The sequence below is a fragment of the Gamsiella multidivaricata genome, assembly GCF_025024155.1.
Source record: "Gamsiella multidivaricata strain RSA 2152 chromosome Unknown BC939scaffold_113, whole genome shotgun sequence".
In the NCBI taxonomy this organism is placed as follows: domain Eukaryota; kingdom Fungi; phylum Mortierellomycota; class Mortierellomycetes; order Mortierellales; family Mortierellaceae; genus Gamsiella; species Gamsiella multidivaricata.
Window position 1 is genome coordinate 12,862 of NW_026251821.1, and position 24,436 is coordinate 37,297.

Genomic DNA, 24,436 nt, shown 5'->3' on the forward strand with positions numbered 1-24,436 from the left:
TTGTTGTTCCCGACAGTTGGTTCTACACGCTTCTCCGTGTCTGTCTCCACATGGTCACCACCTGCAGGCTTCATGGCTTCCTTGCGCGCCTGCCACACATTTACAGCAGGGAGGTCAGGGGAAGCTGCGGTTGCAGCAGACGAGGAAGAGTCGCCGTTGTGGTGTTGATGCTGATCATTATGGGATTTGGTACGACTATGCGGCTCCTTAGCTGCTGTTGTTGAGGCCAAGGTATCCTCGACATGCGACTCATTCTTCTTGCTGCCGGGGACAGTGGGCTTGGTCATTGTTGGGTGCTGCGATCGAGACGAGGGCGGTTCGGGATCTGACAGGCGGGGTGGTCAAAGAGGCGAAGAGGATAGGAGGGTAAGTGTTTGTTCAGAGGAAAGGGTGGAGTGAAGAGGCAGCGATGGGAGGTGGAAGTGAGGGCAAAGGATGGGTGTAGGGGGCGGCGTGAAGGGCGAAAAGGGGACGGCGTGATGCTGCGTGTGAAAAGAGCAAAGGGTTGGTGGCAAAATGTTGAAGAAGTGTGCGGAGGAATGCATCCACATTGAAGTTGGACAAGAGAGAGAGGAAATACGGGTGTCTCGACAGAGGGAGGAAGAAAAGAAAAAAGTTTCAACGCTGCTCACGTGGGAGGCTCTTCTCGTCGAAACCCCACCCCCAAAATGGCAGACGACGACGATCGTCGTATTCAGCCATAGACTGGGACAGAGGCATCGATGTTCATATGTCTGGTGTGATGCTGTGCAGCTCTACATTTTCATGCCATACCCTAATGTTACACCAGCGCAGAAACTGTGCGGCGACACATGTTTCATGCGCAGCTTGAAGCTGCCATCGTCAAGAGCTCCTCCCCCTTCCTCAGCCATGTGCCAAAGTGAAATTCTTCAAGCTGCTAGCATTAACGGATGGGTTCCGGAGGGCATTTCTTTTAGTGGCCAAGATGTGTAAATGCTGTGTGTTTTGTACTATTCAGCCCAGAGTTGGCCTGTGTTGTAACATAGGAAGTAAGATGTTTAAATGAAGTAGCGCGCCAGAGCCGTGCTGAAAGTAAGAATGTGATAATGTTCGCCATCAATTGTGTCCACCGATAAAATATGAGAATGAATTGTTTTATTGCTTTATGGACTTCTTAATCGTAATATCCGTAGTCATCGTAATATCCGTGGTCATCGTAATATCCGTAATCGTCGTGATATCCAAAGTCGTCGTAGTGTTCATTGTAGTCGTAATAGTCTTCATTATAGTCAATGCCCTCGCCATTATAATCGTCGAACTCGTCGAACCCGTCGAACTCGCCAAGGCCCATTAGATCCAAATCACTCTCCTCCTCATATGACCTCTGAGTGATCACCTCGATGTCTCGTCTCTGCAGCATCTCGGACACCCTTTTCTTGGCGACCATCAAGGGGTCGTAATGCAGGGCCATGCGCTGATGACGCCACTCGAGAGAGCCCTCAAGTGTCTCAAGGTTCTTCCAATGCTTCATCATCCATTGAGCTACTTTTTCACCATCCCGTTTCGAAATCGTCACGTTCATCGCATTCTTGCAACTGAAGAACTTAAGATTCTTCAATGTCGTCAGATGCCCGAGCCCTGCTCTCAGCGACACCTTTAGCCTTCTTTCCAGCATGGATGAATCATCCTCCCAGCCTCTACATCCACAAATCGATAGGTACTCCAGCTTCTTGAACTGAGCCAGTCTTCCGTACACCTGTATATTCATTTTCAGTAGCTTGTGTGTTTTCACGCGGTGCTTGTCGATGGTGATTCCAATATCAAATCTCCTCAGGTTCACGCACTTCCATGACTTGCGCACGATGTCCTGATAGTCAAGATTCAAGGCGACAATGCTTTCCAGTTGTGGGCATGAGGTTAGAATTTGTTGGACCATGTGGCTCGTGATGTGGCGAGAATGCTGTAGATCGATTTCCCTGAGTGTCGGAAGGTGCCGCTTGAGAGCGTCAAAGTCCGTGCGCGCCATTGACAGTTTTTCGACTCGTGGAAGCGCCATAAGGATTAGGGTCATGTCCTCGCGACTGTTAGGGGACATCAGGTGGAGAGCCGTCAGGTGAGGCCACTTGGTCTTGACTGCTTGGCAAAACTCGCCGACCGGGATGATATACATGCACTCCCAGAAGAGAGACACTAGATTGGGACATTTGCTGATCCAGCTGAGTTGGGTCCTGACCGACATCTCGGTGCCGCGAAGATCAAAATGTCGTATCTTCGGAAAGGTGAGGTTGGCCGGCAACTTAAATCCAACAAACCCATCATGTATAGATGAAAGATGCTCCACGCCGCGCGATATGGCTTGAATATACCGCTCAGAGTCGCGGAAATCGATAGCACAATCTGCTGTCTGCAAGACTTTCAGGCTGGAGCACGATACTAGGGCCTTCACAAATCTGGGTCTAAAATGAAGGGAGTGATCGAAGTCTGGGTCGCGCTGAATGACAATCTTCCGTAACCGAGGGTTTTCTCGGACCATATCTGAGAAACAGGACCACATGTAACATGACCAATCATATGACCACTCCTCCTCCTCCTCCTCCTCCGTGCCATCCTGGTCATCCTCCTCGGACTCGAAATAGATGTCGTCCGAGAGATCATTCGGCAGACTGATATCTTCGAGCTGGCGACATAGAGAAAAGAGTGTTGCGAGGTATGTGGGCTCGGGGTTCTCTATGATCAAGCTGCGGATATGATGTGCATTCTGCTCCAGTAGTGTCTGGCTTGGGGATGCACCGTAAGCGAAAGTGAACCTGCGCCAGAGGGAGGGCAGGAAGGCGGCTTTCCAAGACTTGCACACTCGGATACAAGACAGAGCATCTTTGAGACGAAGGTATTCACCGATCAGGCTGAGGATCTCTGGCAGTTCGAGAGGGTTGGGCATGTTGAATGAAGATCCTAATTGGATGCGATGAATGGGCGAGGCATGGATGAGGGAACATAATTTTTTTAGATTAGAAACTTTATTGAGTGAACGCGTCGAGCCGCGTTCTCAGTTAAGCTATACGCGTCGATCGCATACTGATCCTACCTTAAACTAACAGGCATGGGCATCGATTAGGAGCTTCAGGCCTGCTTACTGAGTCCATATCAAGGGTTGTACCTGAGCAGTTATCATTCGTAAGATGACATTTAGCATGGGGTTCGCTCTTTAACCTTTTAAAATCGTGGGAATGTCGCCTTCCCCAGTACTAATTTACTCGCACGGAGCTGCAGCATGATTATCAAGGGGAAAAAAAGTTTATAGCCCTCGGTGGAGAATAACACGCTGCTTTGCGGATTCATCACTGAGCCATGAACAAATCGCGACGCTTATGCGCGACGTTTTCCTTTCTTTTCCTTTTTTTTTTTTTTTTTTTTTCATGTGTGTTATCGCAAAGAATGCCAACGGAAAGACGAATACGGCATTATACCAGCTAAGTTTCATACGTGAGCCATCGTCATTAAAGTCCAGCTTTATTATCAATAGTGCCGTCCTATGCCAAAATGCCGATGTATATGCGATGCGTGAAAAGAACAATGAGCCGTGGCTGGCTCTACCGCCCAAAGACATTTCCAAGAACACTCTTGATCTTGCCCTCCACAGGCGCAGATGATGCTTTGATACTCGGCTCGCCATCGCCGCCCAACCGCCGTTGCTTGAACACTCGTCGGACCTTTGGTTCGCTCGGCTCCGATTCAGCGACCTTTCCGCTTCCACTGTTGCTGTTACTGCTGCTGCTGTCGCCTTCTGTTGCTTTGCGCTTGGCTGCCTTCTTCTCTTCCATGCTCTTAATCATCTTCGACTTTTCAATGTTGTTCAGGATGAATTTGTTCTCGCGGTTGGCCTGGCTAATCTCAGCCTGGAGTCGCTGTGCTCGTGAAGCATTCTCGTATGCTGAGTCATATCAAGGGATCAAAAGAACTGTCAATTTACTGTACTTTGCCTCAGAAGGGATCTCAACGAACATACTTTATCTTGACTTACCAATTCTTTCTGTCAGGTGGTCCCATTTGAACTTTGGCAAGTACTTGATATTCCACATGTCGTCGTAATAAAAGCTGTTCTTGTTGCCGCCAATGATCGTCGTATTCAAAGTCTTGGCCACCTGCTTCGCTACAGACTTGTCCATGAACTCGACCCATCCTTCCGTGAAGTTTTGTTTCTTGTTGCCTCCGTATTTTTTGCGGCGCGCTGCGATCTTAGGATCTAATTAGAGAAAAGCAACAGGACATGACGCCGGGTTAGTATGCGCTTCAGTACACAGTACGGCCCTTTATTTATTCGCGCCATAATTCGGTCGAAATCACTGTACCTTCAGGTGCCAAGTACACACGACCGAGTTCTCCGAATTTGCCGAGCAAATGGCGCAATTTGACGGGCTTCATGAATGGAGGGATTTTGGATAGATATACGATTCCAGTCTTATCACGAGCCGCTTGAAACTTTTCCAATGCCTTCGGTGTCAATGGCTTCACTTTCTTTGACTTTTTTGCGCCGCGAATCCGCTTAGGTTCGGTGCTGTCATTTTCATCCGCACCTTCCATCTGAAATCTGGGATCCGAGGAAGCTGTGGGGTCTTTGGCTGTTGTGTCACTGCCATCCTCTCTTTCATCATCATCCCCGCTGTTGTCGTTGTTATCGTCGTCGTCATCGTCGTCATTATCATCGTCGCTGTCTCCGCTTTGGTCAAGTCCAAATACTAAAGCGTTCTTCTTTGCGGGTGCAGGTTTTTTTAAGCCGGCCATCTTGGAGTTGGTGGAAGAGGCCTTGAGCTCGCGTTCCTCTTCCGAGTCATAGTCCGAGGCATCTGAGTGGCCATCATCCTCGGGCAGGTTGAAAATATCCTCTGCACTGACTTTTGAGGTCATTTTAAGGTGTCGTGTGTTGAAGGAGGAAACGTATGGGTTGGGTCAAGAGAGTCGCACAGTCCAGGGTTCAGGAAAACGGAATAATGATGGCTGATGGGTCGCTTAGCCTTGAAGTTGGGCTTGCAGAGTTGGTTAGAAGACGGGCAAGTACGAGGCTGTTATTTCACCAGAATGAAGGGAAAAGAAGATGTACGAAAGGGCGGTAGCGTTGACAAGCAAAGGAGTTCTCCTCAACGGCCCCAAAAGAAAAAAAAAAAAAAGCAAAGAAAACAAGGGTGACTGCTGAATTGTTTTGATCTATATAGGGAAGGTGTATGCATACGCACACGCTGCCATAACCTCGTGTGAGTCGCCATCACCGTCTCCTCCGTTTCTACCACAAACCACACTCACACACTCATCTTCATCATATACATAATCATGGTAGAACGTCAATGCATAGGAACATGAACGTTGAAATGCATAATACAGGATAGCAGCTTCATGATGCACATCTAACAGTCCCTTTCTCGTCTTTGCAATAGTCCGTGACTTTACACACCGACCTGGGCGATCTCAAACTGGAGGTCTTTTGCGAGAGCGTTCCCAAGACAGCGGAGGTACATGGATGGCCACTGACCTTAATTTTCCTAAACGTCGACAATGGAACACACAAAAACCCATACTTATACTGATGCCTTTTTTTTAAACACACTTTTTATAGAACTTTTTGGCGTTGTGTGCAAGCGGATATTACGACAACAATCTCTTCCACAGGAGCATCAAAGGATTCATGGTGCAAACAGGCGACCCCACAGGAACAGGAAAGGGTGGAACGTCGATCTGGGGCAGAAAGTTTGCGGATGAACTTCGTGGCGGTCTGAAGGTACAACATCAAGCCCTTGCTCTCTTCCTTCGCACTTGTTCCAGAATTGTATTGCCCGCACGAACGTGAGTCCTAATACACTTTTTTTTTTTTTTTTTTTTTTTTTTTTTTTCGTCCATGATAGCACACGGGCCGTGGCATTGTGTCGATGGCGAATTCGGGACCGGACACGAACGGGTCACAGTTCTTTATCACGTACGACAAACAGCCGCATCTGGATACGAAATATACGATCTTTGCAAAGGTCATTGATGGCGCAGACACGACTCTGGATGCAATTGAGAAGATCCCTGTGGATGCGAAGAACAGGCCGACACAGCCGATCCGCATTCTATCGACGACCATTCATGCTAATCCTATTGCAGACAGGGATCGCTGAATCATGAAGCGATACTTGTACATGAGAGTGTTTCGGACTGAAATGGATCGTATAGCTACACACACACCTTTTTTTTTTTTTTTGCTACTTATCCTGCATATGCCCTGTACATTATCACTACGTTCTTACTTCTCGTTGTAAACCGCAAATAAAAAGCAGTTAAGCACAATGTCGATGCCAATGTCACTTTCAAGACTAAATCAGACACCAATGCCAATGTAGACGAAGACTTGCGAGCAGGTTCCCCAAGATGAATGCAATCGTAATGATTTATAACCGGACTTTGATCTCTTCACTTGGACCAGTCGCACAAAGCAAAATGTGAAGATCGGACCATTGGCGAAGATCAAGATAAAATGTGCTGCGTGGGATCGCTGTAGTGTTTATGCATGGTTTGAAGGGAATGCTGACAGATGTGCTCCATTGATAACCGTCGGAACAGTGGGAGAATAGGAGGAAGAAAGAATAAGAGAGAGAAAGAGATCAATGGAGTTGGCATTTCCTCCTTTCCCCTTCTCTGGTTCCCTGCTGCTTCCCTGCTTCCCTGCTTCCCTGCTCTCCTTGTTCCTTGCTGTTAGTGCATGCATGGGTGCATGGGTGCATGAAGATAGTCCGCTGCATGCGAAAAATCATCCGATTCTGTTTTAGGTCCTTGCGGGCGTGTGTGGTGCATAGAGTCTATCCAGGCTGCTTCATTTCAGATATCATGCCACTTTTTCTAAATAGTTCAGGGCTCACATCCAAACCCAAATCGCGCAATGGATACTGCATTTACACACACATACACTGGTATTTGTCGTCCAGTTGGTTGGCCATTGCTCCGGAATAGACTGGATACAATAGACTAGACTTGCGTGGACCAAGTCTGATCTGTTCTCATGTTCCCCGCAGCCCATGTCCATGTCCATGTGCATGTGCTGAAGCGGTAGATATGGAGAGATAGCCCAGCAGTGGAGATAAAGAAGCAGCGAAACGTCCCATTCGATTCGAAGCCTAAACATCATCCGATAATTTGTTCCTTCATCTTCACACTCGCTCCGCTCCTTCCTTTCAAGTCTCGACTCGTTGTATAAATATCCCCCAAGCACCCTTACGACTTCCCTTCTTCTCGCCATGACCCTCCACTCCTCAACGTCTTCTTCTTCTTCACCAACCACCACCCTGTCGTCTCAAACAACAACAACAACAACAACTACTGCCAACATGGTCGGATCTATCTCAAACAACACCTTCCCCGCCAACGTCGGCATCCTCGCCCTCGAGTTCTACTTCCCCTCCAAGGTAACAAGCACGCCTATGCAATCTGTCAATTGGCCTTTGCTTGTCTGATGTCCGCCTTATGCTCGACCGCGATGAGGTTTGGAATGAGCCGACGCTGATGCAAACACTTTGTCTCCTGTAACATGTCTAGTTTGTGGATCAGAGCGAGCTCGAGCAGTTCGATGGCGTCTCTGCCGGAAAGTACACCATCGGCTTGGGTCAGACCCAGATGGCTGTCTGCGATGATCGCGAGGACATCAACTCCATCTCCCTCACTGGTAAGCAACATGATTTTGTTGCCACCCTCGGATCCGCGTGTGCGTGTGTCTGTCTGCAGCCACGTACCCGCAACGGTCCTCATCCCTCTAATCTTTCCTCTGATTTTGTTACTATCTCATAGTCGTACAAAACCTCGTTGAGAAGCACAGCATTTCGTTCAAGGACATTGGTTATCTCGAGGTCGGCACAGAGTCCATCATCGACAAGTCCAAGTCCGTCAAGACCGTTCTCATGTCCCTCTTTGAAGAATCCGGCAACCACGACGTCGAGGGCATTGATACCAAGAACGCCTGCTACGGAGGCACCGCCTCGGTCTTCAACGCCGTCAACTGGATCGAATCCTCCTCCTGGGACGGTCGTCTCGCCCTCGTCGTCGCTGCCGACATTGCCTCCTATGCCGAAGGTCCCGCACGCCCTACCGGTGGTGCCGGAGCCGTCGCCATCCTTATTGGCCCCAACGCCCCCGTTGTCTTTGACCAGGGCGTGCGCTCGACTCACATGAACCATCTCTGGGACTTTTACAAGCCCGAGCTCGCGTCCGAGTACCCAACCGTCGACGGACACTTCTCCAACACCTGCTACATCCGCTCCGTCGATGCCTGCTACTCCCTCTTCACCAAAAAATTCTCGAAGCGTTACAGCCCCAACCCAGAGCAGCTCCTCAAGAGCCAGGACCTCGATCTCTTGGCCTTCCATGCGCCTAACTGCAAACTCGTCCAGAAGGCCTATGGCCGCCTGGCTTACAACGATATGCTCCAGGACCCAGAGAACGAGGCCTATGCGCCCGTGAAGGAGTACGCCAAGTTCGGACATTCGGAGGAGTCTTATTACGATAAGGGACTGGAGCGTGCCATGATGCAGTTCACCAAGGCCGATTACCAGAAGAAGGTTATCCCCTCGCTCTATGCCTCGACCAACGTCGGAAACATGTACACGGCTTCGGTTTGGGCCTGTCTCTCGAGCTTGTTGTCCTCGACCCCCGATGAGGAGACCCTGAACAAGCGCATCGGTATGTTCTCTTACGGCTCTGGATCGGCGGCGACCTTCTTCTCGCTCAAGGTCGTAAGTTCGACTCAAACGTTCAGGGATACTCTCCAGATCAAGGATCGTCTCGAGAAGCGTGTCAAGGTCACGCCCCAAGTCTTTGCTGAGCACTTGAAATTGCGCGAGGAGACCGCGCTCCTGAAGGATTACAACCCCATCGGTGACATCTCGACCTTGGTCAAGGGCACATACTACCTCCAGCGCATCGACGAAAAGTTCCGCAGGACCTATGGTCGCGCTTAAGCCTATGTTTATTTTTTTTTTGTTTAGAATCCAACCCTTACCCTGTATCATAATAAATATGCTCCTCCACTCTCGTAATACCAACTGCAGTTGAATCCTCGGGCTTTTTGGTTTGCACGATGGCATTGACGCCTTGTCTCCCCTCCCTGTTCAGCACTCTTCGACCACTGAACGTCTTTTATCCAAAAAAAAAACTACACAATCACAGCAATACGTTGGTGATTATCCTTGTATGAACAGTTTATGATGGACAAAAAAAAAAAAGTAAAAAAAAAAAAAAAAAGGCTAAAGAAAACTATGCAGACATGCTAAAGAAATGATTTGGATCGTCGCCTCCATACTCGCTTCCTCCATAATCACTACCTCCATGTTCACTTCCCCTTCCCAGCACATTGGGCCCTCCAGGGCTGGGGCAGTACAGCGACGAGCTCGACTCCATCTCATTATCCGAGATCATCGACGCCATCGGCGATCCAGGGGACGGGCTTGGCGGTAAGGGCGTATTGATAGCATTCGTGTATGCTGTCAATGAATTCGGCGACTGGGGTGGATGTCCATGTGGCAGCAGTCCTGTGGGCGTCGTATAAAAGTTCGTCGGGATCTGCACATTAATCGATGGTGTTCTCTGCTGATGGTTTCGTATATTGAAATTGCCCTGGTGATTTGTGTCCGTTACATTCAAACTGTTCCCGCTACCACCCACGACTCCACCACCTGAACCAGCGGCGTTCATCCCCAGGCCGAGGTTCTGCATCGAAAACGAAGGCGACAGTGGCGAGAGTGGGGACATGGGCGATTGGTGTGGAGAGAGCGGCGAATGGTTCTGGGGGGACTGGGGTGTGTTCCCCCCGATCGATGTCTGGATCGTCAGTGGAGACTGCGGTCGCCTCGGCCCTGTCGCCGACCCATCATTCGATCCCAGGGTGTTGAACATCATGTTTTGATACATTTGCTGGGTTGAATTCTCAGGCGCCGTGATATAGATAGGTGGTCGTTCCGGTTCCGGCTTCACTTCGTAATGCTCGAACGTCAACTCTGGCGGTAATGCTACCAAAAAAATAAAATAAAAAATAGCAATTGCAGTAGTATTTTTAGAACGAATTTGATAGAGACCACCATATTGTATACGTTGCGGCGGCAGGCATATAATACAACTTACGCTGGCCACCTGTGGTCTTTTGAATATACTCCAACAGGCTCTTGAGGACCTGCTGCTGTGCCGCCTGCTTGCGACGCGTGTCTCCCAACTCTCGGACGACCTCGCCAAAGTTCTCCTGGAGCTGCGTGATCTGCTGTAGGAGCTCCGTCTGCGATGCCTGGATCACGGCCATATGCTGGGGCAGGTCTCCCCCATCCCGTCTCATCGAGTCCGACTCCATGGCCTTGCGCTTGATATCGTCCAACAGATCCTGGCGCCCTCTGAGAAACTTTTGGTGTGAAAACTCCCAGATCTGGTTCTCGGCCAGCGTTCGATGTCCTCGAGGGGATTTGTTGACCTTGTGGAAGCCATACCTATTGAAAAGCGCCATAATAAACAAGCAGAGAAAAAAAAGAAAGGAAAAAAGAACATGATGCAGCATGTTAGACTTAAAATCTCTCTTCTGCGAGAATAGAAAGAACTACATGCCATTGGAAAACGACGATAAAGAGAAGTCCGCCTTACATGTTAAGCTGCCTCACAAAGCTCGAAAAATTGTTGTGCTTGAAGTGTTTTGGGAGAACATCTCTTGAGAACTCCATAATGTTGCAAACAATGAACGACGTTCCTGTGTAGTTCCACGCAATCAAATGCTGATACTGCTTATCGATCACCATGCTAAACAATAGAGAGAAAGAAAAAAGCGCAAGGATGGAACAATGAACAAAAAGAAAAAGAAAAAGAAAAAGAAAAAAAGAAACCATTAATATCAGCCATTGAGCATCAACACAAACATATACATATCACAATAACGAAACCATACTTGTGTAGTTTGTGGACAAAGGTGTTTGTGTTGGCCTTCGCGGGCGAGGGCGGTTGCAAAGAGGTCATAGAGCCATTGGGTGACGAAGGCTGAGAGCCGGACGCCGAAGGCGACGATGGTGAGCTACTAGTGGTTTGCAGAGGGTATGGGATCTGGTTCCCACTGTTGGCCCGAACCCCGCCGGGTTGGCGAGGCTGCTGAAGTGGTTGCTGCTGCAGCTGTAGATGTTGTTGCTGTTGCAGTTGCTGTTGCTGATGTTGAAGTTGTTGCTGCTGCTGCTGCATCTGCGATAGAAGTTGGGGTTGCTGATTCATACTGAAGGGCTGCTTTTATTTCTCTCTCGCTAAGGAAACGTAGATGAGCAAAGAAGAGAGGGAGTACGGTGAGTAACAGGGTGAGAAAATGTCCTTTGAAGATGTGAGAGATGAAATAGAGTCAGCCATCAACAAGTGTTTCATCTGGAAACACAACAGCAAGAAGCTGTTACTCACCCGCTTGCCAGGACAAGAAGGGAGAAAGGGTGTGGTTGGTGTCGATTGAAAGCGATCGAAGAGGTGGATGAGAAGCGGCAAAGTAGAAAGAGTGAGGAGGTGTGAGGTGAACGGATGGGATCTGCTGAATAGAACAGTAAAGTCCAAAGGGGCGCAAAACCAAAACCAAAAAAAAAAAATAGGTGGCAAATCACAAGAAACTAGATTATGTGGGAGAGTGGGAAAGTGTGCGAAAGAGAGATGTGGGAAAGGGAGATGATTCCAGCCCGGAATGAGCAGCTGCAGAATTGCAAGCCGAGGACGTAAGAAATAGAAGGGAGAGGTTTGCGACCCGAAGAAAAGAAGGGCGGTATGACGGGCTGATGAGCAAATAAGGACAGCTGTGTGTGGGTGTCCCCAAAGGGAGAAAGAGGGATGATGATGATGATCACCTGGGAGTTTCTTTTCTTTCCTGCCCTTCGATGAACGCGCGGGACTCGCCAGCCAACGAGGGACAAGACTGACTATGGTGGTGGCCTCGTGCCTGGAGAATTGTATGGATGTAGTGGCCACCACCCATGACGGCATGAGGGTATGCAAACATTTATTTCCAAGCACTGTGGGCGACCGATGGTGCTTTTAACAGTGGAAATGCACTTGCAGCAGCGTAATGTGGTAAACGGGCGCGTGCATACACTCTGCTGATTTATAGAAGGGCCACAGGTATTCAATGGTTTGACCAAAGGCATTTTCTGAGGTCCAAAACTGATAAAAAATATACTAGCGTAAGATACTATTATTTTTTTTGGTTCGCGTCTTCGATCATGAACGCGGCAAGACCGCTTGTTTTAAGCGCACAAGTCCACAGTGGCGAGCCAGATAATCTTTGATCTTGGAAACTTGAGTAGGTACTGCAGAACCTGCGGCGAAAGTCGAATCAAGCGCCGTATCCATCTCGATCTCGGAGATCTCGCCTTTCATCATATTCGGTCCACTGCTTCATAGCTGGAGCGGTGTTCGTTCCACCTTGTCCTTGATATCCAGACCACGAATCTACACCCGGAATATCGCTAGATTAAGACTGCCACTCTGCCCTTTCAACTTCGTCGAAGTTCATTTCCTGCATCGGGAGGCTAAGTTTCATCAATTGCGTGCACAATTGCGGGAATGAAGTTTTCTTTACTGGGACAATATCGACGCGCGCGTAAAAGTCGCGCTAGAGCTTATAGGCCGTAACATGTTGGATGGCGGCCTTCTGGGCGAGGAGAGATTACAATGAGCTCACAACACACATTGCGTCATGAAAAACTATCAGAGTCAAATGCTGGGCCAGCTCCTTCCAGATGTGATAGATGTCCGAACCTTGCAGCTGTACCCTGGTTCACTGTGAAATACCGCTTGTGGACCCCATGGTCTACAGTGTACCAAATGAGGTGCATAAATTCCATAGCCCAATCCTTACAAAGAGAGGTGTTCTTTACGGAAATGAACTGGGCGGTGCGAGCACGCAATTCTGGCAGGTCGAACGAGTTGAAAAGTGATGTTGGGGCGCTTGCTCTGGTTCATGAATCAGGCAGGGATGCGTTAGGTTGTGTTGATACCAGTTCGTGTCATCAACGAGGAACGAGCAGGTTGTTGTTGATATACCGTTAATACCTTTAGCTGGCGGCGATTGATTATTTCCAGCAGAAGGACTCGGCCCACAAGGATAGCGATGGCGATAAGGAGGAAGTGCAAGGATGGAGCAATGTGCTCCTGGACAGATTATGCGCCATAGCAGCATCGCTCGATCCTTGATCATATTCTTGACTTCCAGGTACGGATTTCTTTCAAAAACTCTACGTGATGCCATCATGCATGCAGCCCTGCCCTGACCAATTGGGCCCCAGCATCGACTCTCATGACAAATCCAGATGGGACCCGTTGTGTAATGGGAGAGCGATGGATTTACTCCGCTCAATCAACTGATTTCAACCAACGCTTCTTCATTTCCTGGAGAATCTAAACTACAGTGGTCTACTCTCTCCCTCGCCCCCCCCCCCCCCCCCCACGGGCCATGCATGCTACGGGCTGTTCAGTAGAGGAAACATGAACTCGGCTCTTTTTTTATTTATAAGACTAGGCGTTGAGCATATCCATCTTGGACACCTTACCCATCAGGAAGAGGAGCAAGGCGAGGCGAACATTCTTGGCTAGTCTCTCTTTCTGTACTTTTGAATGGTGCTCTTTTATATATGGCCACGCTCCCTCGCGATATCCGAAATTTCATTCATTTCAGACATCTTCAGAGAGAGAGAGAGAGAGCCCACAAACGAAACTGAATCGGACTCGAAAGGGTGCTGTATACAAAACTTAGTCTAGCTGGAAGAGCAAAGATGCAAGTCGCACCACCGAGCACTCGCTAGACTTATCCGAGCGGTAGTCTATGCCTGGGATAAAACATCAATTCTTTTCATTTGTGGTCCTTTTGCTTGGTCCCTTCCGCGACGGCTGCTCCCAGACATGCGACATTAGCGATGTTCCGTTGAAAATCGAAGTAAGCGCACATACATCCTGTAAACATGATTAAAGGTTCCTTTCCCGCAGCAATTGTGTATGTACAGCTCTTTTTTTTTTTTTTTTTTTTTCTTTTTTTGTGCGAGTGTGGTTATCAAGAACAAACAGATCGTAATCCCTTCTTTTGAGGCTTGATATTACAAGCAAAATTACATTCCAATAGTTCTTGCTCGGATTATGGCATTCACAAGTGCAATCGGATATTCCTCCTGTAGGATGAGCCGATAAGAGCGAGATGTTGGAATGTTGTAAAACGCGCGCTTTTTTTTTTTTTTTTTTAACAATGGATAGCGGAGTGGAGAGGACAATGATGGTGAAGTGAGATGTATGCATGTGCCCTATGTTATGAATTGAGTGCTCTCAATGAATGGACAAGACAGCATGTTTTCAGGAAGGGTACATGCCAATGCAATGTAAATGCTCGGATGGGAGATAAAAGTAGAAAAAGAAAACTAAAATGTCATTTCGAGAGAGCAGAAGGAAGTGCCGTTTGGATGGAATAGAAAAGGGTTCCTGGGTGGGTACGAAAAAGAGGGGGACCAAACCGAAAAACACATTTTCCAACTGCACCCATACATTGAGAATTCTCTTATTTTTCTTTTTTCCATCCACTGAAAGTCGGCCTCTTTCCTCCTTCCTTCTTTTCCTTCACTTGGTCTTATTCACCCACACCAATACCCGCATTTACACCCACATCCACACTCACATTCCGAATACCCTTTTTGGTACCACTTTCTCTCGTCTCGTCATCACTCTCCCCACTCCGCTGCATTCGATCTTTCTTCTTCTCATCCGCGATCAGTCGTCCTTCTTTCTGATCACCTCTCGTACAACCTCGACTCTAACACGGCTGACTCCACTTGACGATAAGGTGAAGATTCATACAGGGCTACATGATGTTATTACTACGTTAACCCCGAAGGAATCCAGCCCACCGCGATGATATCCATTGTCGCCTTTACATGCCGACCAATTGACCAATCAGGGGATACTTACCCCACAATTGCCCCTGGCAGTTGTGTCAGTCTACCCCTGAAGAGGAAGCACCGATACCCTCACATTTCATTCAACCTCAACTTGAACGCGTTTGGAAAATGCCATACTGTCTTGAGAGAGATCCCATCTGTAGCCAGCGGTGACCGCCTCTATATGTTTCTTTCTCGCTCTTCGCTTCCAGCTCCATTTGCATCTGTCTGGGGTGTGCTCTCTCCTTCTTTTGTGCTGTCTCCTTGCAACCTAAATAAGAAGGGCACGCCCCGTCTCCTGGGACGCTCTCTCTCTTCTCTTTTTCTTTTCCGCTGCTTCGCTTCTCTTTCTTGGGTATAAATTATGCCTCGTTGCGACTCCTTGATTTGTGCACCGCATCGGAACCCAACATTCGCCCAGTGCGTGCGATAACTCTATGTGGGTGGCACAAAAAAAGGGCGTCCAAAAAGGTTGAGGTGCAGGCGATAGTTTGCAAGGGATCTGGCCCAGAGTATTTTTACGTCGCTGCACCTCATAATTACGATTATTTTATGCCCTCGACATTCCACCCGCCATAGAACCCCCAACGCAACTGAACGAAAAGAGGAAGAGAGCAAAAAGAGAAGAAGAGTAGAGAGGAGACAGAATAAGCATCGGATCATCGAAGGGTCCGCATGTTGTCAATCGGTGATGTGATATATTGTTACCATAGCACGCTCCATTGCATCCATAGTGTTAATGGTATCGATGGCACAGATATGCGAGCGCGTTGGTCTACTCTGCCACATTATTCATATCATCTACACGATATCGGACTGGATTCAACTAAGGAAAGATGATACAGGCGGTTGGTCGGGCTGGTTGGATGCGTCGCATGGAAAAGCATGGCAAACGAGAAAGCCAACACACGACTTCAGGGATTGCAGACTACATATACAGACTAACTGATCCTTTTTTCACACTCTTTTTTCTTTTCTTTCTTTCCTTTCTTTCCTTCCTTTCCTTTCTTTCCCTCTTTCTGAACGTCCTCCTCCTCCTCTCGTCGCGGCTTTCTTGGTTCACAGGCACAGGCACAGGCACAGGCACAAAGCACACACGTCTTTGACTCTCTCCTTTCTCTTCACACCCGCGTCCCAGGTAAAAAAAAAAAAAAAAAAAATGCAAGCCATTCCAATCCTATGTCTACTGCTGCTCTTGCACAACACGCGGCAGCCTTCTTTAACAGTGCCACACAACGGTTACAGGAATTAATACTCTCCATTCACTCGACGCCCTACCATTTGCCACCTTTGCATGCTTCCCGCTTACCTTCCTTCTCTCCGTGCCTGTCTTTTTGCCACAGTTTTATTTTACATGCCGACGTTGTATCGAATCATCAAATTCAATTGCAGACTAGCCCTGACCTGTGCACAGGTTACACTGAAGACGGATGATACGAATGTTGCGATTGACAGATTGGATGGGATGCAATGGGTGAAAGTGAAACGTGATCAATCTACTTTTCTTATTTTATTTTATTTCCCGACTCTGTTCCCATTGGATCATTCCTATTCTTTTTTTATACGAACTCTCTCTTTTTCCACTGCTTGCAGTGTGCGGGGAAAGGGAAGCGGAGGTCATCCATTCTGCTTCAACTGGGCCTGAGAAACTGAGGCGATCATGACAAGTGCATCCCATAAGCAACTGCACAGCATACTGTGAATGTCGCTGATGACCTTTGCACACTTTCACTCTTTCACGCTTACACACACATATGGCATTGGAGATGCAGCAGATGCAGTCGTATTGGAGGTGTGAGAGTTGGGGTGATCTGGTGTTGAAAGTGATGGCTCCTTTCTTTCATCCTTCCATCCATCGTCTTCGTCTTTTTATCGCTCTTCTTTCTTTCTTTCTTTCTTTTTCTCTCTTTCTTCTCCATCGACTCGCCATCGGCATCTCTCTATTTCCCATCTTCTAATCTCACTTATTCGCTCACCTCCTACCATACCTCCATCTTTCACTCATTTGAAATCCTGCCCACGAACACTTCCCTCCCTCCCTCGTTCACTCACTCACTCGTAACCCGTCCCCCATCTGCTTCGCTGGAGCAGTATCCTACCGCTGACCCTCGCTTCATCATCAATATATCAGTAATCAGCGGTGTAAGAAAACCAGCCAATTGGACCATATTCGCTCTATTGAGCATCTAAACGCAACAGAGTCCTACTCACTTAAGGACCACACTTGCACTGATATTCGACCCCGACCCTAATGGATTTCGACTCTTCCCTATTTCTCTTTCTCTGTCTCTCGCTACAATAGCATGAGTAGCAGTTCGCACAGCACTCATTCCTCCTCCAACGTTGTTGGTGTCCACTACAGAGTTGGCAAGAAGATCGGCGAGGGAAGTTTTGGAATCATCTATGAAGGCAAGTTCATCCTTTTTTATTTTTGCGTCGTCATTGCACGACGGTGGAATCAATGTGGAATCCCTTCGCATTGGAATAATGTTTTGTTCTATTCTGTAGACTAACGTGCCCGCTTTCTTATACTTTCAGGCACCAATCTGTTGAACAACCAGCAGGTTGCTATCAAGTTTGAGCCGAGGAAGAGTGATGCCCCCCAACTGCGCGATGAGTACAGGACATACAAGATCTTGGCAGGCTCAAGTAAGTTACGCAATTATTTGCCCCCTTCCCATCTTTTTTTTTTCCCAAGTACAACTGAAATATCATGACGAAGAGCATGACGACGGGCAGGTTGCCGGGTAGTGGCAAATAAAAAGGATCATCGAGCGCGGTAAAGCGATCATGGGACCCTTTCTCTCCCACTCTTTTTTCATATGGGTGTAACTGACGCAGAAGACTGAGGGCACAAGACGGCAAAGGCGGTTTGAAAAATATACAGACAAAGAGGGGCAGGCAGGCGACCTGCGCCTTTTTTTTGTACTTCCCGGCTGACATGCTGACATGCGGGTACATGATACATCATTGGGTGTTGCGCATCCGTCCGAGCTGGGGATTTACCGCCGTTGACAAAGAGAGCAGGAAAGACGAAGAGTGGGGGGATATCTTCGTCCTCCGCTACATTGCCGCTCATTTGCTTGGTCTCGTTCGCGTGTTGCGTGCTGCGATAGGCGATGATATCGTTGGGCGAATGATGGCAAGAGGCTAACCTGTGTAACCCGCTGCATCATTGTTTTTACCCTTCTTCTGGAATAGCCGGTATTCCAAATGCATTCTACTTTGGCCAGGAAGGCCTGCACAACATTCTCTGCATCGATCTGCTGGGACCATCTCTCGAGGACCTCTTTGATATGTGCGGCCGCAAGTTCACTATCAAGACCGTCGTCATGGTTGCCAAGCAAATGGTATGAGACAATGCTTGTTCAGTTGGAAACCTTGTACCTGTATTTGAGTGCAGAGTCGATTAACCTGTCACAAACATACTTCACATGTGTATTTTGCATTGTTAGTTGTCTCGGGTTCAAACGATTCACGAGAAGAACCTGATTTACCGCGATATCAAGCCAGACAACTTCTTGGTCGGAAAGCCTCACAGCAAACATGCCAACCTTGTCCATGTTGTTGACTTTGGCATGGCCAAACAATACCGCGACCCCAAGACGAAACAGCATATTCCGTACCGCGAGCGCAAGTCCCTCAGTGGAACCGCCCGCTACATGAGCATTAATACCCACTTGGGTCGAGGTATGGCTTTCTATCAATTACCGTGCGACATGCGACGTGCGACCAAAACAAGAGATTGTTAATGACTGAGTGCTTTCGCTCTTTGTTTGCAATCTGATAGAGCAATCCCGACGCGACGATTTGGAGGCAATGGGCCACGTTTTTATGTACTTTTTGCGTGGCGGTTTGCCATGGCAGGGTCTCAAGGCTGCGACAAACAAGCAGAAATACGAAAAGATTGGCGAGAAGAAGCAGTCGACACCGATCAAAGAGCTTTGCGAAGGATTCCCAGGTATGCATCTTGCCAATCTCGGTGTTTCTCCTGAGCAGTCATTCCTCTTTGCGCACATCCTGTCTAACACCTTTTAACGCTTTCTTTGCTGTGTTATACCGCGTTTTATAGAAGAGTTTGGTATCTACTTGAACTATGTCCGCAAGCTGTCATTCGAGGAAACGCCCGACTATGACTTCTTGCGAGACCTGTTCACAAAGGCGCTGAAGAGCATTGGCGAGGTTGAGGATGGTGTCTATGACTGGATGCTCCTCAACAACGGCAAGGGCTGGGAGGCGGAGTTGGACGTAAGTCGTTGAGGGTTTCTCAAGACCCAAGTTTAGTTGTTGTTGCCTTGTGGACGAGAACGTAACTAACTAATTTTTTTTGGTGTTTCTGCTGCGATAGTATTCCTTGAACAACCCTCTGCATGGACACCACCACGCCTCGGACGCCCGCCACCTCACATCACGCGATCCTCATTCGCAGTCGCAGAGACAGCTTCAGCAGCAACAGCAGCAACAACTGCAGAACGGAACCAAGGGCCCTCAACAGCCATCGGCGCTCGTGCACAGTAACTCGAAACTGAAGCACAAGCAGAGCACTTCTCGGGCAGCGATGGCAGCAGGCTCCGGTGCGGCGGGCGCAGGAGCCGTTGCGGGTGGCGATGCTGTAGAGCAGGATCTGTTGCGTGAACAAGGATACAGCCGGGCTGCACCGACCGGTCAACAGCAGGACGGACAGAACGGCGGCGATGGCAGCCAGAAGAAAAAAGGCTTCTGGAACAAGCTTGTCGGCGTCATTACCTGCAGTACGTAACAAGTCTTTTTCATCATGCACTATCTTGTTGGTCTCTCTTTTATCTTTCCTAGACATTTTTTTTCTTCTTTGATTCTCCTGCTTCTTCCTTTCATTTTCTTTCGTCCTTTTGTTCTTTGTGGGTGTTTTTGCTGCGCGGCCATTGTGTGTGGTTCTCTGTATTTACGCCCGATTACTTCTTCATAAAATATTTGATGACGCTTCCTAGGTTAAGCAGCGTCTCTGCCTCCCTTTTCTTCTCTCGACTTCGCTACTCATTCGTTCGCGCACTTGTTGAAAACCCATATTGAGAAAAACAAAGAGGCGTATCGAAAAAAAAGAAGTGACGAAGAAAAGAGTGTTTCGAAATGCAAGAACGCCTGCGGACCGCCAACATGCCATGACGGACCGAAAATACAACCCCCCCCCCCCCCCCCCCACCTACCTTAGATAATAATATTCCTCCTCCCATCCCCTTATCCTCGCATCCTCTTCTCCGTTTCTTTTCTTACATATCTACATCTATCTAATACAACATAATTGTTTTTACCCTCTTTGAAAGTTGCGTGCGCGCGTGTGTGTGTACCTGAGCTGATAGTAATGAATGAGCTGCTGACTTTGCGTACTTTTTTTTTTTTTTTTTTTTTTCTAAACTTGTAGACCATCCTACGACGACGGACTAAAGATCACAGCACAATGAACTCAATAAGCAACAACCCCATCTGCAAACCACACAGTTTCTCTCTCCTCTCGTTTAATATTAGCCTCTTCCTTCGATTCGCTTTTTCATCTTATCATCCTTATCGTGAACCCTCTCCTCCCCTCCCCTCCTCCCACCCCCTGGACGTTTCTTTTGGAAATGATGATAACATTGTAGACCTATTGCCTGGCCCTATTGGAACTTAAATAAAATTATACTCGAACATTTCGCTACCTACTTATGTGTTCCTTTGTTTTATGTGAATGTACAGTATGGCTTTATTTTGAGACGAGGGAGAGAGAGAGAGAGAGAGAGAGAGAGAGAGAGAGAGAGAGAGAGAGAGAGAGAACGTGTATATTTTCGATATAGGATAAAGGACCAGGTTGTCAGGATCAAGGCCAAGATCCAGGTTCTAATCTGCCATAGCCAAACAAAGCTCAATTCCCCTCTCCACGACCTGGAAACGACACAACGCGGGCTCGATCCACAGACTCGCCAGCCCGGCAATCATGATGCCCAGCCCATCCGCGACTCCCACAACGCCCAACGCGAATTCCTTCCCCTTAGGATCATGTTCAAGATACTTAGAAATCTCAATATAAGTATGAACATAGGTCGCTCCGCCCAATAGACCTTCCCAAAGGATCAGGATAAAAATCAAGTAGATGCTTGGGATGGGCGCGGGGGTGGTCGCAGTGGTGAAGATGGCCTGGGCCGTGGCCACGAGGAGGGTTACGAGCTGCAGGGCCGAGGGAATCCAAAGACGGGGAATCGAGACCAGAGAGGCGGAAGATCTACTGATAAATACTCCTAACTGTTCACGTAAGAGAAGCAAGCAAGGCCCAGTATGCGGACGAAAATATAGAGGCGAGTAAGAACGTTGGTCAGTGAGATCGTTGGATCGCTTGATTATTATAAAAAAAGAAGTTTGAGAACTCCGTATATACCTGGTATATTGCAGAATAGGTTACGTAGTGCTATGAATAACAAGAGGAACGTTCATAAGGACAGCATTAGAATTCGTTCGCTCTATCAATCAGTCAGAAGCATGTCCATGAAGAAATCAATCAATCGATCCATGACTTACATCGCGTAGATGGGTAAAGGGCGTTTTCTCCAGCGGGAATAATATAACCGGTAATACACCCTGGTTCATGGTATATTCACTTTTCATAGAACAGAAACCCCCCACAGAACGAACGTCAGTTAACCAGCTTCAAAAGCTCTTCACTCTACCTCTCGACACAATCCAAACAGGGAAGGTTTGTATGTCCAACTTACGCGACATAGACTAGAAATAACGGCACCATATATGGCATCAATAACGACTTGGCCATGGCCAATTTCTCCTCCAAGGTCATCGCATCGTTCGGCTGAGACTTGTAAACTCGTCTTATATTTGATGTCGCATCCGAAACCTCTGCCTCTGTGAACGGAGGCACAAAACTCGGGTCATCTGGATCCGTCGCCGCAAGAAGCGTATTGATCGACGTCGGCTCCGCCTGAGACTGTGGTGACGGTCCCCAGTGCACAGTATCCCAAGGCGCCAGCGGCAACGCCGCCGGTGCCAGTGCTGTCGTTGTTGGTGGCGTTTGATTAATCGGTGGTTCCATCGTCACAGAGATCGCTGAACTGTCTTGTAACGACGGAAGCGAAGGCGACAATGCTGAAGCCGATCGAAGAAGCATCGGGCTATCGGCTCTAGTGCTTCCTTCCTGTAATTGGCCATGGCCCTTGCTCGTAGACACAGCCGAGGGAAGTGACTCTGAATGATGTCGACGATGTACGCCTATGGGTGAGGCGAGTTGCTCCTCCTCCAGATCCTGATTGCTACTATAAATCTGACTCGAGGACGAAACGGGTCGATATCCTGCAGCATGGTGTCGAGAACTCTGCGTTGATGGATCCGTTAGGATGATGAAATAAGATATCATCATCATAACCGGGAATAACTATTCGGGGGGGGGGGGGGGGGGGGTTTTCAAAGCAAAATTAATATCAGTTACAATCATGCTTTCATTTCAAGCCAGTTAAGACTCCTTTCTTCCCTTGATATAAGTGATCCGTTCATTTCAATGTAAACGTACAGCGACAACGCCCAGAGTTCGAGGGATGGACAGCCCAAACCAAGAAGTCAGCGCCAGAAATAATAATGCGCCCAGTAATCCTGCTCCTCCTGTTCCGCTGGACCAAGCCGAGACCATCCGCAGGGGATAGAAGGAGCTCAGCATCAGGAAGGTTAGTTCTCCAAGTCCTGAACTCAATGAGGCCATCATCACGCCCACGAGTCGCACCGAGATTGTTTCAGCCAATGCAATCAACTATTGCAAGGATAATTAGAGAGCATCGTTAGAAAAAATAACCAACAATAGGCAGACATCATGAAGTCGTGAAGTACATCAAGGACGTACAATAACTGCACTGAACGAGAGCGAGGCGCAAAATATGACTCGAACGGGATACGGGACTCTGTGGATAAAATAAGGCGCTGTCATCTTGATGAGCAGCGATGGAGTGATATCCGCCAATAGCACCAGACCCTAAAATGTTGCGAAAAGACAAATACCGAGAAAAATGGCAATGGGTAAGAGCAGTTAACCATTTTAGTTGTATTCGCCATCTCATCTACGAATCCTATGGTAGATCCGGCCCTCCTTTTCCGAATGCTGTCTACCCTCCAATGATTTTCCAGTAGACCTCTGCGCCCTTTGAGTCCTTAAATGATGACCATGCTCCGATGGTCCTTGAGCAGATCCTGCATCCGTCAAATATTGTCTAAGATGCAATATTTTTTGATGTTGTTGGTGTTCCAATGCTCTTTAAAAACGCTTCTGTTCCTTTCGAGTAACATCCACTGCCCATTGCTCCTTCAAATATAGATGCCGCGTCCAGATGTCCCAGCTACTCCCGCTTGCAAAACAACAAGAAAACGATTTGCATTTACGTCATCGAGTCTTGGTGGCATCGTACCTTTGGGATTTCGGCGCCGACGAGATCTACAGCCGCAGAAAGAATCACAACATAGATGAGATTGTTTATGCTAGATCAGGACAGAGCGGAAGAAAGTAAAGAAAAAAAAGGGGAGCAGTTTGAGTCCAGTTGAGTTCGTGGGCTCTAGTTCAGGCGCAGCCGTTGTGACGAGGTGCCTAAGTTTCCAATTCGGTTATTACCATCCTATTAGTGAACATGGGAATAAGAAGGAGCTGATGAGTCAAAGAGTCCTTGAGCAGAGCATTGATGTAAGAGCAACGAAGGCAACGGGTTCAAGTGTACCAAAGATAAAAAAGGCTACCCAGTCTCGATCGATGCGTCCTTCGAGTAAATGCGAGTTACTTTTCCGAGAGTACGGCAGGTCTAGTTTTTATATGTAGCGTGCCAGAAAACGTAAAAGAGGTCTCTGTGTTAGATAGCATCAGAGCCTTGATATAAAGCAGAGGAAGATACTGTAAGGGGATCTCTGTGGATAGAGAGCGAAGGTACCATTCTGATCGGATTCTGAGAGATATTCGTAACGGTCGGTTCGAAGGGTAGGGTTGTTGACCGTATTAGCATCCGACTGCCGACGTTTGAACCAGCTAAGCAGAGCCGACATAGGTGGGGAGGTGCAATAGGAAATAAAGAAATGGCCAAGGGTATATGTGATCCGAATGAAGCTAATGAGAGAAGGAAGGAGGGGAGGAATGGATGGGGTGAAGAGGTGGATCTGATGGAACAAAGAGCAATGGTTGCATGCGATCACAACAGGAAGGAGGGAACAGAAACAACCGCAACACCGACGATATCATCATCATCAAGGACCCTGTCTGTGCCTTTTTGCTCGCATGAATTTCCGAGAGTCTCCCTCATTCCCCACACGAGAAGCCCCCTACTGGACTTGTCTCGTGAGGTCCTTCAACCCTGGTTGCCGCCAATTCCCGTGTTTCTTCAATTGCACGCGAATTTTGCTGTTTCAGATTCAGAAACCAAAATCTGGGGCCATCCAGCGCGTTCATCACTTATGCTGCAGCCTGTCCTGTTGTATGGGTCTATTTCCTGCAGTCCTCTGGAATTGAATCTGAATTGGATCTCCACATATGGATAGAGAGCACGAGCCATCTGCAGCTTCTTTGT

At 48.1% G+C, this 24,436-nt stretch overlaps 8 protein-coding genes across 8 annotated transcripts; 4 read left to right on the forward strand and 4 right to left on the reverse strand.

Annotated features, from left to right (window-relative positions):
• Positions 1–1,103: 1,103 nt before the first annotated feature.
• Positions 1,104–2,997, reverse strand: BC939DRAFT_467812 (uncharacterized protein). Its single transcript, XM_051557844.1, has one exon. It carries the CDS (start codon positions 2,897–2,899, stop codon positions 1,136–1,138), a length of 1,764 nt encoding a protein of 587 aa, XP_051406836.1. The 5' UTR covers positions 2,900–2,997; the 3' UTR covers positions 1,104–1,135.
• A 466-nt stretch (positions 2,998–3,463) lies between these two features.
• On the reverse strand, positions 3,464–5,122 carry BC939DRAFT_467814 (uncharacterized protein). The gene is made up of 3 exons (XM_051557845.1): positions 4,311–5,122; positions 3,983–4,204; positions 3,464–3,892 (listed from the first exon to the last, which is right to left on the reverse strand). Exons 1-3 carry the CDS (start codon positions 4,864–4,866, stop codon positions 3,552–3,554), a joined length of 1,119 nt encoding a protein of 372 aa, XP_051406837.1. The 5' UTR covers positions 4,867–5,122; the 3' UTR covers positions 3,464–3,551.
• Positions 5,123–5,312: 190 nt separating this feature from the next.
• On the forward strand, positions 5,313–6,578 carry BC939DRAFT_533280 (cyclophilin-like domain-containing protein; the record flags this gene model as incomplete). Its single annotated transcript, XM_051561691.1, has 4 exons — positions 5,313–5,318; positions 5,391–5,465; positions 5,570–5,731; positions 5,856–6,578. 4 exons carry the CDS (start codon positions 5,313–5,315, stop codon positions 6,108–6,110), a joined length of 498 nt encoding a protein of 165 aa, XP_051406838.1. The 3' UTR covers positions 6,111–6,578.
• A 381-nt stretch (positions 6,579–6,959) lies between these two features.
• Positions 6,960–9,022, forward strand: BC939DRAFT_467820 (uncharacterized protein). Its single transcript, XM_051557846.1, has 3 exons — positions 6,960–7,391; positions 7,522–7,648; positions 7,771–9,022. Exons 1-3 carry the CDS (start codon positions 7,224–7,226, stop codon positions 8,934–8,936), a joined length of 1,461 nt encoding a protein of 486 aa, XP_051406839.1. The 5' UTR covers positions 6,960–7,223; the 3' UTR covers positions 8,937–9,022.
• A 1,005-nt stretch (positions 9,023–10,027) lies between these two features.
• Positions 10,028–10,965, reverse strand: BC939DRAFT_403400 (HSF-type DNA-binding-domain-containing protein; the record flags this gene model as incomplete). The annotated part of the gene is made up of 3 exons (XM_051552739.1): positions 10,028–10,448; positions 10,600–10,752; positions 10,898–10,965. The coding sequence occupies 3 exons, from the start codon at positions 10,963–10,965 to the stop codon at positions 10,028–10,030; spliced, it is 642 nt and encodes a 213-aa protein (XP_051406840.1).
• A 5,085-nt stretch (positions 10,966–16,050) lies between these two features.
• Positions 16,051–17,001, forward strand: BC939DRAFT_30955 (uncharacterized protein). Its single transcript, XM_051551447.1, has 2 exons — positions 16,051–16,680; positions 16,980–17,001. Exon 1 carries the CDS (start codon positions 16,183–16,185, stop codon positions 16,531–16,533), a length of 351 nt encoding a protein of 116 aa, XP_051406841.1. The 5' UTR covers positions 16,051–16,182; the 3' UTR covers positions 16,534–16,680; positions 16,980–17,001.
• Positions 17,002–17,191: 190 nt separating this feature from the next.
• BC939DRAFT_403405 (kinase-like domain-containing protein) lies at positions 17,192–19,148 on the forward strand (the record flags this gene model as incomplete). Its single annotated transcript, XM_051552740.1, has 6 exons — positions 17,192–17,326; positions 17,453–17,537; positions 18,090–18,238; positions 18,344–18,578; positions 18,679–18,849; positions 18,961–19,148. 6 exons carry the CDS (start codon positions 17,192–17,194, stop codon positions 19,146–19,148), a joined length of 963 nt encoding a protein of 320 aa, XP_051406842.1.
• A 1,493-nt stretch (positions 19,149–20,641) lies between these two features.
• Positions 20,642–24,068, reverse strand: BC939DRAFT_467842 (CLN3 protein-domain-containing protein). Its single transcript, XM_051557847.1, has 10 exons — positions 23,807–24,068; positions 23,599–23,680; positions 23,564–23,565; positions 23,297–23,367; positions 22,738–22,866; positions 22,414–22,647; positions 21,608–22,278; positions 21,414–21,492; positions 21,274–21,303; positions 20,642–21,140 (listed from the first exon to the last, which is right to left on the reverse strand). The coding sequence occupies exons 1-10, from the start codon at positions 23,916–23,918 to the stop codon at positions 20,739–20,741; spliced, it is 1,812 nt and encodes a 603-aa protein (XP_051406843.1). The 5' UTR covers positions 23,919–24,068; the 3' UTR covers positions 20,642–20,738.
• Positions 24,069–24,436: the final 368 nt, after the last annotated feature.